At 44.7% G+C, this 12,737-nt stretch overlaps 1 protein-coding gene across 1 annotated transcript in view; it reads right to left on the bottom strand.

Annotated features, from left to right (window-relative positions):
- Positions 1-5,563, bottom strand: part of ITIH2 (inter-alpha-trypsin inhibitor heavy chain 2) — a 30,202-nt gene extending 24,639 nt beyond the window's left edge. Inside the window, exons 1-2 of the mRNA XM_009648422.2 lie at positions 5,480-5,563; positions 3,839-3,913 (exon numbers count right to left, since the gene is read on the bottom strand). Of these exons, the coding sequence (XP_009646717.1) occupies positions 3,839-3,913; positions 5,480-5,563 (159 nt within the window). The remainder of the gene's footprint in view (positions 1-3,838; positions 3,914-5,479) is intronic.
- Positions 5,564-12,737: the final 7,174 nt, after the last annotated feature.

The raw sequence follows: 12,737 nt of genomic DNA, 5'->3' as shown, positions 1-12,737 counted from the left end.
TGAGCAACCTGATCTGGTTAGCGGTGTCCCTGCTCCCTGAAGGGGGGTTGGACTAGATGACCTCTCGGGGTCCCTTCCAACCCAAAACATTCTATGATTCTATGATTCTATGAATATATCAATCTCACCTCAGGTTTCAGTAGCACTTGAATCCAAGCGGACCCAAAACCACACATGACGTTCATGAAAACTGCATTAGTCACATAGTGCATATAAGGTTTGCTATACAGTTACTAAGTTAATTTTAAGTTAATTAATATACTGTTACTAGGAAAATCTCGGGCTGCATAAGAGATGATACATGTCATAGCAATACCATTTTAATGAGATGATTTTAAGGATCTTTTAAAGCCAGGTAGAGAGACTGCACGCTTTCCGCCTGCCTGAGAACAAATGTGGGATTTTATTTACTAGCTATACAGGCTCCACCTGAAACATTCAGACTAGGATTTCAGGATCTGGAAGTTTATGGCTCTCTGGAGACCCTCTGCAAAGCCTGATGGACTGATCCTTGCTCAGTCCATCCTGACACCCCACCAACAGTGAACTGGACCCTTCACATCTGATAAAGAACCAGACTGTGAGGAACAACTGTTGTCTCCACGTATACCCTTGACATAGGAAACCTCACCAACATGAATACAAATTAAGACTAAACCAACCTTAACTGAAACAAATTTAATTCTGAAAAGATGAAGACCAAGACCTTAGCACAGAGGGGATTTGTGTTGTTGTGGTACTTTTCTGTTTCTCAGAAGAGCTTAGGGTTCTCGACTTACTTTACAAATGGTGCTTAAAGCTTTCGAGATGCCCATGTTTCCTTCCTGTTAGTTTTTATGAGGGTGGAGAAGGGGGAGGTGCTGATGGAGATGTGAGCTTATCACTTGCACATGTAGTGACTCCCACTGCTGTTGGTAGTGATCAGACACGGGGTGGGCCAACCATCCCCCTAGGATCTCAAAGGTTGCAGAGGGCAGCTACTCCAACAGGTCAGGAGGACAGAGCTGTAGATAACTGTACTTCAGGTTTGAGCACTGGTGTGGTTACTGAGAACAGGGGCTTTGTAGGGAGTTCTGCAGCACGTGAGACTCATGCTGTTTCTGGCATGAGGCTTCATGGCTGATCCTTGCCTTTAAATCACATCCAGATCTGCTGATGACTGCACTGCATAGAAACGGGATCTTGTGCAATATCTAATGTGTGGCAAATTGTTAATTAGGGTGGAGACAATAAGTGCCTCAGGAACTGTTTTAAGGGTCTGGTCTTGACAGATACTGGGCCTTATCTTCAGGTACTGAGACCCATCTTCTCCTGACATCTGGGCAGGGTATGGATATTTAGCCCTCCATAATGATCTTTGTTCAAATCCCTGTGCATGACTGTGGCAACTACTGTGCAGTCTACCATCAAGAAGATACTGGATACTTCAAGCTAACTTTTATCCAGGGCTGCTGGCCCTAACTCCTCCTGTCCTGTCCATGGAGGAAGCAGCCACAGTATCTAATGGAGGAATGTATAACCTGAGGTAATTCATTACAAGAGATTCCAGATTTTACATCATTTATGGGATGCCTAGCTTACCACTGCTTTCAAGTTGCAGTCCACAGGTTACTTCTGAGCTGTGACTTAGTAAAACAAGGAAAACAGATTCAGAGATGTTAACTGCATTTGAAGGAAATTACTTCTCTACTGGGGCATGAAAAGGGTTGAAAAGCCCAGCATGAGAAACTAGAAAGAAGATGAGATCTACCTGGCATGTCCTCCCACTTCTTTGAGGTGTTGTTTCCTCATAGATTCACTTGTTTTCATGTGAGTAATTTCCTAAGCAGTTTTTAACACACTGCAATTTCATTGCAACCTCTTCAGACTCCTTTTGGGGATCGTGACACTTACTGTAAGGTGCAAGGAGAGCAATTTCAAACCTAAGGTTTGGCAGAGTTTGTCTTCACAGTGCTGCAGATGGTTCTTGGTCTCTCTGCTTGCATTTATACTTTGGGAGCTGGAGGGCTCTCCAGCCAGCTGATTCCATGCTCTATCTCCTTCTGTATTTCCTTCCTGTGCTAGCTCTCATGGAGAGGAACCCAGGCAGGAAGAGCATTGAGGAAATAGGCGTGATGTCACCTGGCTCTGGACAGCCAGAGATCAGGACCAAGACTGGGGGACATGCTACAGAACATCCCACCTCACAGTCTAGACACAAGCTCTGTTATCAATCTCCAAAACAGAGATAACGGCAGTGGACCATCATAGAGAGGTTCACAAGGTTCCAGCCCATGGGGCACTCTGTTCCTCTGGTCACGAGGATCATTCACATACCTGAGATGCAGTATTTTTGGAATTACTCAGGAGCAAATATTTTTCACCTGATCAGGACACAGAAAACAATTCTTTCTATTTAGAGCTAATGAGAAAGGTTTGCAGAGTGGTTCTGTTGTCTTGTTGCCGGTGGGTTAGTGAGCTCATTGTAGAAAAACAGCGCTAAAACAATAATTTGGAAGACAGTCTTCCTCTAGTGATTAATGGTAACTGTATGCCTGCTGCTGGCCAAGAGCTACTGTCTCAAGATGTTTCACGTAGTTCAGTTTAATCCTATTTATTAATATTTTACTGTGACTCAACTACCGTAAGGGTAGCTCCTCCTGTAGCTAAGATCTTAGTTCTACTGGTTTGCAAAGACTTATTTGATAGGTAAAGGATGGGAAATAATACATGGGAGCATAAGGAATAACTGGTATAATAAAACCACTAGTCGAATTGCAAATTACTGCGTGCAGATCTCTATATCACTGTGTATCCTGAAAGTTGGGGAACAGAGGCAACAAAATACATAAGGCACTAATACAGACATGTTGGAAAGAAATGATGCCCTGAAGAAGTGCAGCTAGAGAGGATTTCTGCTTAGATCATGATTAAATGATTTAAATACTGGTCTGGCAAATGTGAGCTGGCTTGATTGATATTTATGCTAAAATATTCCATTCTTCTGGCAGTGCAATGGAGGCTTCAGGTGTCAGTTTACACTGTGTAAGGCCCCTTCCGAAAAGCCTTAGGGTAAAGAAGAATCATGTTTGCCTGTCCTTAACTTCAAAGATGCTGGGAAATCCAACCTTACTCAAGAGGATCTTTTGTTTTCACTATATTGAACAAGCTCAAGAAAGGCAACACCAGAGCTTGGTGGAGGACAAGGTCCACTCTGATCATCGTTCTTGCATGCAGTGTAATAAAAGTTAATACCTTCAAACAACTGATTTAATTAATATTATCCTTAATTACTACTGTGTAAAACACAAGAAAACTCCTGCATTCCTTTTTCAAATGTTTCTGTTTCAGAAGCCAACAGACTACAATAGTCTGCAACCCACCAGCATGCTGGAAACCAATGTTCTTCCCTGGTCTCAGACTCCACCAGCTCATTGCCCATGTGACACTGTGCTGCACTCTTTTGACCTGAGTTAAATATGAATGAATGGATGACCTGCAGGTCTGAAAGGTTTTAGCCTACATTGCCAGTGTCTGAAATCCCTTTCCATTTTCTCATGGAAAAGCCTCACCAGTATCAATAGGATTTTTACCACATGTGCATTATGGTCTATAGGATCTCTATGAAGGTCCTTAGGAGAGCAGCTATGGAACAAAGCCTTGTTGTGCCAGGTATTGCATCAAGGATAGTAGCAGTTCATATCCCAACAAGAGATATGGAGGTCTCAATGCATAGAAGGACCTGCTGTTCCCACCTGATTGCACACTCACAACCCTTGACATGGTACAGGCCACCTGTAGGAGAGAGCTCCCAGGCACCCTTGCTTCCCTTTTTTTGAAGCATTTCTGGGTACTGTACCTGGTACCTGCCATTTCTCATCTTGGAGCTTGAAGGAAATCCATCAATTTCTAGGTCAATCAGGTTTTCCACTTCCTAGAGGAGAAAGAGGAAGGAAGAAAGAGGTGTTTCTGCTGCCTTACTTATCACTTGATTTATTATTGATTAGCACTCTAATAGAGCTCCAAAGGGAATTTACCTCCCCTTGGTGCAAAAAGTGAGCAGAAGCACAAACCATCTCAGTCCAAAATGCTGCGTCTTCACACATTCAGTTTTCCTCTGTGACCAACTGGCTCTACACACTCTTACAAGATCATGACCTTTACCATCATTTTACAACCTTTGCTTCTGAAACAAGGAGTAATATTTAACGCTCTGAAATGACCATAAAGAGCAAGAGGCAGCTTATCATCAGGATGGGTCTAGCCGTGGTAACCAAAGCATTTCAGATACTGATCTCACTTACACCAGAAAGATCAGAGAAATTATGTTCGATTCAGTAGAAATTATCTCTGGTTTTATACTAATATAGCTGAAAACTAAATTATTCCATTGACAGCAAAGGAACATCAAGTCTTTTCCAAGTGCAAAGCTGAACTGATTCAATTAGAAGCATGGTTCTTACACCACAGCAATACTCTTAATTAAAGCTTGTTAGAAGTTTAATTTATGGCAATAGAGAAGTTTAAGTTCATGAGTTGCTCTCCAACTTATATGACAGCATACGCACAAAAGTTTGCACAAAATTAACTGATATCATTTAAGCACATTGATGGTAAACTGGTACAGCATCTATGGTTAGAAAGGACCACAGGTCTGGAATATTATTCCTGGAAATGACAAACTCAGGGTAAAAATCTCACTGTGTCATGAAAAGTGCTGTAAGAAGATAGAAAAAGAAGAAATTCATGCTCACAAGTTCTTTTTGTTAATCTTGCAAAGGAAAAGAAAGCTTCCCACCATCCCTTCAGATTTCACAGAAATATTGCGATATGGCAACGTGGAAAATGGTGTAGACACCCAAACCTAAGTTCACCTGAGTCTAGGGGTTTAAGTTTGGACTGAGCTTCAGAGTCAAAGCTATAACAAGTTTTCATTGTTGCATTATCCTAAGCAATTACAAGCTAATCTATAAATGATCTCATCCCTCTGCTGAGGAATGTACAGTCAATAGGATCTTAACTCCATATTTGAATTCCTGTTAAACACCTGAGTCCATAAGAAGCTTTGCTGAAGTTCATAGTGGTCCATAGAGGAGACCCCAACAACAAAGATATCTAGGTGCTCTGTTCCTGCTTATTCCAGGGAAACAGGATACAAAATATGCTGAAGATCTGAGCATAGAAACCCACTTGAATGTTGAAAGGTTAAAACCACCATAAAAGGTAAAGTTGAGGTAAAAAATATGAAACCTGCTTGAAAAGAAACTTGGAGTTATGCCCATACCATCCCAACTTCAATAACGTTAAAAAAGCAACCCTACGAATGACAGGTGAAAACCAATTATCAGAACAATTTACAGCTAAAAGTAGAAGAGAATTCATGAGACCCAAGCAGAGCTATGAAACAGTGACTCGATTCTGCTCCCACTGAAGCCAGCTGCAGCTTCCATGTTGACTTCAGCATGGAAGGGAGACCTAGGCCCTGCCTTGAAATACTCACATCTGGGATTTCGTCGATAACAAGGTCAAAGCTTCCTACTCCTGAAATGAGGAACAAAACCAGGAAGCTGATCGGATGCTTCATTTTCGTCCTGCTTGTCTCCTGAGAACAGCCCGCATAGGTAATAGGCACAAGATCTTTCCTTCTCTGAGACAAGTTCAAGGAAACAGCACAGAGTTATGCAGTGTTTTGCACAAAGTTTTGAAACGCTGACTTTGTTTAGGCCATAGGTAAATATTTGCCTTGCAACGCAAATCTGAGCTGTGGTGCCTGAGCAAGGGTTATTCAAATAGTGTCTTCACTCGCCCCTGCCCTCGATAACAGCTCAGGCTTGGATAGGCTCACTTCTTGCTTTTGTAGCTTCCCATGATGTTTGACTAATTTCCTGCTAGGCGCAGACCTTGGAGTATCCAAAACTTTGAAAGATCAAAGCAAGAACTCACCCCTAACTTGTTTGTTTATAGTAAATGAGGTGAAGACTGGTTCTCAGAGTGACAGAGGCAGCAACACTGTGCTTCTCTAAGGGTCCTCCCACCCAGCCATCTCACAGGGGTTGGCAGAGACCTTTGGGCTGGATCCCGACCCACACAAATACCCTTTTTCCACTCTGGCTGGGAAAGGATCATAGCTGGTGGTGGGATAGTTCAAGTTCTTCATAGTTAGTCATGTGAAAACATCTGATGGTATTTTCAGATGTGTGTTGTACGGCTCCTGGGTGCTTTTGAAACCGTTTTGGCTTCCCTGCCTCTTTGGGAACTTCAAAGAGATGGAGTGAAGTAAGCCAGCAGAGCAAAAGGGAAAAAGAAGGGACGAAGCAGGTTTCTGGCAAAAGGAGCTGGGGTACCACTTCCACTTGTCCAGGAAGAAAGGGAGTTTGCAGAAATCTGAGCAAACTCAGTGGAAAATTACCCTGTGGACCCAGGGACAAAACAGCAGTCAATGAATTATATGATATGAATTATAAGATATGAATTATATTATATGAATTATATTAATTATATGAATTATATTATATTAATTATATTCTGTTATTTTATCCTGTGTTATGTTACATGTTGATGTTTCAGTAAAAGATTTCTGCAGCCCGTCTGCTGTTACACATCCTTCCTCCATCTTTCCAATAGCTTGCTTCTCAGGCTGAAACCTGAAACTACATTCAGAGGTTCACAAGGAACCCAATCACAATAGTGACCTTTCAGCTCTCTGCTATCTAAGAGCTGCCAAAGGTGCTTAGGAGGGTACTTAAGAACTGGAGCAAGCATGTAAGGTATTTTCCAAAGACCCTCCTAACTATTGTAGCTATGGCACATCCTGATTAGGAGATGGTTTCCATTTACTTAGCAGTCCTCAGTTAATTTATTTTCCCAAAACCTAGCATCTCTGAAGAGATTGGATAAAAAATCAGCTTTCATAGCTTCCTGTGAGAAGTTCCACACCTTAACTATACACAGAATGAACCATGGCCTTTTGATCACTCTGAACATGAGAGCTCCATATACTGTTTCACAGATGTTATGCTGGAAGAAGCACTGGAAGAAGCTGGAAGATAATTAGTCCTGAATTGCCCTCTCCCACAGTCTTTTGGCCAATCCTGGGTCTTGAACTTGGAGATGACATAGCTCCAGATTTGCTAGACAGCTTAGGAGCCTGTAAGCTGTACCCAAACTAGTACGCAGCCTTCACAGCACATGCATCTTGCTTTTGCGTTGATCCATCCACACAGTGATTCCCCACATCACCTATTTAATTACTTTTCCCCTAAGCTCTGGTTGAGCTCTCAGATGGTGCACATGTAGAGCCTGCAACATTGCTTCTGCTGAAGAGATTGTTTCTGAATGCAGAGGTCACTCAATAAGCAGTTCTGCACCCCTCAGGCCCAAAGGGCATCACCTGGCCAGTCTTCCCCTCCCCTATGTTAGTCCAGATCATCTTCTGTGTTGCAGCTTCCCATGGGTGTGAGGGTAAGTGATGTGCATGGAGGATAGGAGAGGACAGGAGGAGAATGGGGCGGATGGGAGCAGGGTTCTTCAAGAATCATAGAATCATCTAAGTTGGAAAAGACCTTTAAGATCATCAAGTCCAACTGTTAACCTAACACTGCCAAGTCCTCCACTAAACCATTTCCCTAAGCACCACATCTAGAGATGCTTTTAAATACCTCCAGGGATGGGGACTCAACCACTTCCCTGGGCAGCCTGTTCCAATGCCTGACAACCCTTCTGGTGAAGAAATTTTTCCTAATATCCAACCTAAACCTGCCCTGGTACAACTTGAGGCCATTTCCCCTTGTCCCATTGCCCATTACCTGGAAGCAAAGCCCAACGCCCCCGCCCCAGCTTCCCGCTCCTGTTAGGCAGTTGTAGGGAGAGATAAGGTCTCCCCTCAGCCTCCTCTTCTCCAGGCTGAACACCGCCAGTGCCCTCAGCCACTCCTCATCAGTGCTGTTCTCCAGACCCCTCACCAGCTTCATTGCCCTTCTCTGGACACGCTCCAGCCCCTCAATGTCCTTCTTGGAGTGAGGGGCCCAAAACTGAACCCAGAATTTGAGGTGTGGCCTCACCAGTGCGGAGTACAGGGGCACGGTCCCTGCCCTGCTCCTGTTGGCCACACTGTTCCTGATACAAGCCAGGATGCTGTTGGCCTTCTCAGCCACCTGGGCACACTGCTGGCTCATATTCAGCCGGCTGTTGACCAAAGTAGCATAATGAGGGATGGGATTACCCTACTGTACATCTTTGTCTCTCTTTTTAGTCCATGGAAATAAATAGATTTTTTCTGACCATATGGTCCCTGGTTCTAATTACCTGCCACACCATAGAATGGGATGAATCCTACCCTTGCTGGGTCTAATTCATGCCATGTACAATATAGGGAGTCCAGTCAGAGAACACAGAGGAGGCCACCAGCTCTGGGGACATCTACGCTTCATCAAATGACTCTTACCTCTGCATTTATCACCATTGTAGGCTTTTTGAGCAAAGGGGAATCTCAGCATTAAGATCCCAGGCATCCTGCTTCAAACAGGAGGTTGGCTTACCACCCTGTGGTACATGAAACATCTAGGATGGCTTTAAATCATGTAGTAAAAGGACTGACAATCTAACCATATACCTTGGACTCAGCTTTTACTCAGCTTCTTAGGTGGATTTTGCTCAGTGCCTGGACTCCTAGCAGTATTTAAGTTAACTACTTTAATGTTAGCTTAGGAACACCTCCATGAGTGTGGTCAAAGCTATGGCTATGACAGGGCTTATCCAGAACTGCAAGAGCAGGAGGCATGGGGCACCCAGTCTTTGCTGTGTTGATAGTATCTACTCTAGCTTGAACTTTCTGTCTAAGCTGAGTTCTGTTTACACACGTGCCCCTAGCTCGGGATGACCAGTCCTTTCTCATCAGAAACTTAAAACTTAAGATAGATGTGTTAGAGATATCTGGGATCCTGGACCAGGAAGCTAATCACTACTGCTCTGAAGAGATGAAAAAGTCCCTTTAGAACAGGACTTAATTTAAACATGAATTTTGTAACCCTTTATTTCCATCCTTTCATAGCCACCAAATGGGGATTAATTTTTTTCAGTAAAAATAACAAGATCAGGAAGTCACAGAATCACAGAATGGCAAGGGTTGGAAGGGACCTCAGGCAATCATCTAGTCCAACCCCCCTGCTAAAGCAGGGTCACCCAGAGCAGGTTGCACAGGACATCGTCCAGGCGGGTTTTGAATATCTCCAGAGGAGACTCCACAGCCCCCCTGGGCAGCCTGTTCCAGGGCTCTGTCACCCTCAAAGTATCAGTGTGACCACTAGATGGCACGAACTGCTCAAATATACTGTTCAAAAGAGTCCAAAAAGCTGAAATTTATCAAACAGAAAATATACAGGAAGATCAAGTGCTGAGGACACTCAGAGCCCCTACCATTTGCTATCAATTTAGGTGAAGTTCCTCAGAATTTCATGAGGAGGATAGGATCTCAATAAGATGTTTTGCGGTATCTGTCCATTGGGCTGTTTCATGAGTTGTCTTCTCATGGCTGGGATTCCTCTGGAAGGAAGTTTTCATACACTGGCTTCCCTGAAGCACTTGGAGTTTCTGCTGGGCAGAGTCTGTCCCTCAGAATAATTAAATTCTGTTAACTTGGCTTGCACCTGGGGAGAAATGCTCACAATTTCTGTCTCTTAGGAGATAGCCAGGTTCCCCTTCCCATATTGAAGTTCTTATCTGAAAATTTCCAGCGGTCCAGGTAAGAACAGAGTGTACCTGCAAGGCAACACCCTTACCCAGGTGCCTACTGCCCTGACATTCATCCCACTACACACCAACCATTCTGGGAAATGGTATACAGACATATAGAAAAGGATTTCTTGGTGCTTCAACTTTCTTCTCTTTGTATTGCCATTCAACAGAGGCATACCAGGCACCAGGACTCAGCAACCTGCCTGTCTGCCCTGATGACCTCTTCAAAGTGGGCTTTCACAGCAGTCTCCCAGACAGATTCAGACATCCCCTTTGGCAGGGACTTTGGATGCATTGCACCAGAACAATACCAGATTTTGAAGTTCTGAAATGCTCTTGCTGGGGCAGGGTGCACACAGCTAATGGCAACAGGGAGATCAGCAGCCACTGGGACTCCAGAAAAGACCTGTCAGGAACACAGGCACCTCCCAAATAGCATCAGAACTGGGGACCATCAGGTCTCATCCAGATGTTTCAGAGAAGATTGATTTGACTAAGACCTGAAAAATTAGATTAAGACCTGAAAGAAAATATTTAATGTAATTCCCTGCCTGGGCCTGTAATTACTTTTACCTCTGGACGTTTATCTACGTCTATGCCTGTGTAACCCTTTGGGACTCATCCCAATTTCTTGATCAAACTGCTGGCTTTGAGTGCCACTAAATTCTACAGTTTGTTAGTGCTTTGGGTAGATTTTGTTCCTGGTTCAGACACTTCTAGCTGGATGTTTAATGTAGGTGCCTCTGCATGATGTGGGTTTCTGGTGTTTGTTCTTCTACCTAGAAGAACAGAGAAGTGGAAATCTTTATGATTCCATGCAGCCCTGGCACCGATGTTGTGATCAAATGCAGCTCTGATCTTGTTCCCTCAGCTTCAGTCTGGAGTCTGGGAAAACCTGTGCTCTTGAGCTAGAAGGTACCGACATTTTCTTTAGCTTCAACACTCCCTACAGGGTTTACTTAACTGGTACAGTGAAAATGAGGAAGACTAGTCCTACCCATGAGCCTTGCATGGAAAAAGAGGGGGATGCAGATGTGTGAAGGCAGACCATCACCAAAGTGCTTGTTTGTGTGTCAACACAGAGAGATTCCTTGATACAACATGATCCGTTCCGGGTGAAATGTGTGTGGAAGCTCAGCTGTTAGATCATGCCCCTCCCCAATGTTTCTGCTCATGCTGGCCGCAGGCATGCCAGGCAATTTAATTTGCTGAGCTCCCACCCAAAGAACAGCTGCTCATCTTGCTAAGTTGGCAAAAGTCAGCATCAAACACGCCTAATGTGAACACACCTGAGTAACTGCTTATCTTGGTCTCCAACAGCATCCCCAGAACAGAGCCTGCCATGTTCAACCCCAAAATCAGGGGACTGTATTCCAAGGAGGGGGAAGAGGGGATAATGTGAACAATCAAGACCCGAGGCGTAATGTTCACTCACCAAACCTAACCGCATCTGAACCGTCTTAAAATACACCTTGGTCTTATTTAGCTACGTGCTGTGTCCTTATGTGCCCTTGCTGAGGAGAGCATGAGTAGAACTGGCTGCTCCTAATCACTTTGGGAAGGGCGGTGCTTTTCCCAGCTCATTCTCTCATGCCTGTTGGTTATCCCATACCTGCCCTAGGGTGCTGTTTTGGTCTTAAATATCCTCCTTTCACCAGATGTGCTTAGGATCAACTTTATTGCAATATCTTTGCACTGTCTCACTGTTTTGATTTACTCTGGCCCTCAGCTCCCCACCTGTGCCATGGGAGAAGCAGAGTGGCTGTAGAAACCTTCTGAATACTGATCAGGAGGCAGAGAGTGATAGCTGGTGAGATTTGGATGTTTTTCCAAATGCCTCCTGCCTACCCAGTGGTTGTTTCAAACTGGTAAACATCTCCCCTTCCTGCTCAGGAGCCACTGTTACCTCTAGGGTTAGCAGGGTAGTTTTGACTTGCTTTTACAGGGGTGCCTTGGTTTCCTCTAGGTTTTCCAAAACAGTAGGAAAATCATCCTATATGTATTGGTTTAAATGCCCATTTCCAGGATTTCTAAGTTATGCTGCAAGGCTTTTATTCATGCGTGTCCCCTGGTTAGTGAAACATGGACAGAGCAGGTTGAGGAGCAGCCCATCCTAATGTCAGCGGGGAGGGCACAGGAGGCTGCAGCCCTACTTCTCATGCTACTCCAGTGCACTTCCATGTCTAAGCTAGACAAGACATGCAGGAGCTGAAACAAACTGGACCCAGATGAAAAATACTTCAGATCATTTTTTGTGTGTCCTTAAACCAGGTCTCAGCCTGAACCATTGCTTTGAAGTCTTTCTTGATTCTCAGCTGGATGGTTGAGCCCTCTTCCATCTTCCTTTGAAATGGTGAGGAGCTAAACATAATGCCTTGACTATCTTCTGGCAGGGACCAGATCAGCACAGCAACCATTTGGGGTGTCTCTGGGGGCCTGAAGCATCCTGCCCCAGCCTCCCTCCAGTTTTCTCCCACCATTTCTCTTCTCCAGCCACATAAGCCCTTCTTCATTCCCTGCAGTGCTGCCCAGCTCTGCAGCTGCCATCAGGGATATGGCCACTCCAGAGGCCTTTGTATCTGCCAGTAGTGTACTGGTCCCAGCAGGAGAGGGGATGGCCAGGCTTTTGATTCCTTTCTTCCTGCTGGCAATGTCCTAAAGGGTCTGTGTGTGAACATGGTGTGGTCTCAGCCTAAGCCTGAGCCATCGATTTGCTAAAGGGGAGTTCCAAAGGTGTTTTCCCTTCCCCTTACTCCATCTCCATCTCCCCTCATCCCTTCTGAATGGGGAGCAAGCACCTTCCTGCTCTGAAGGAATAGTGTGGCCAGCAGGAGTAGGGAAGTGATCGTGCCTCTGTGCTCAGCACTGGTGATGCCACACCTCAAATACTGTGTTCAGTTTTGGGCCCCTCACTACAAGAAAAACGTTGCGTTGCTGGAGCATGTCCAGAGGAAAGCAACAAAGCTGGTGAGGGGTCTGGAGCACAGGGCTGCTGGGGAGCGGCTGAGGGAGCTGGGGGGGTTCAG

The sequence above is a fragment of the Egretta garzetta genome, unplaced genomic scaffold (assembly GCF_000687185.1).
Source record: "Egretta garzetta isolate BGI_Z169 unplaced genomic scaffold, ASM68718v1 scaffold260, whole genome shotgun sequence".
Classification (NCBI taxonomy): domain Eukaryota; kingdom Metazoa; phylum Chordata; class Aves; order Pelecaniformes; family Ardeidae; genus Egretta; species Egretta garzetta.
The sequence above is the reverse complement of the archived record's forward strand: the minus strand, read 5'-3'. Positions and strand labels throughout refer to the sequence as shown.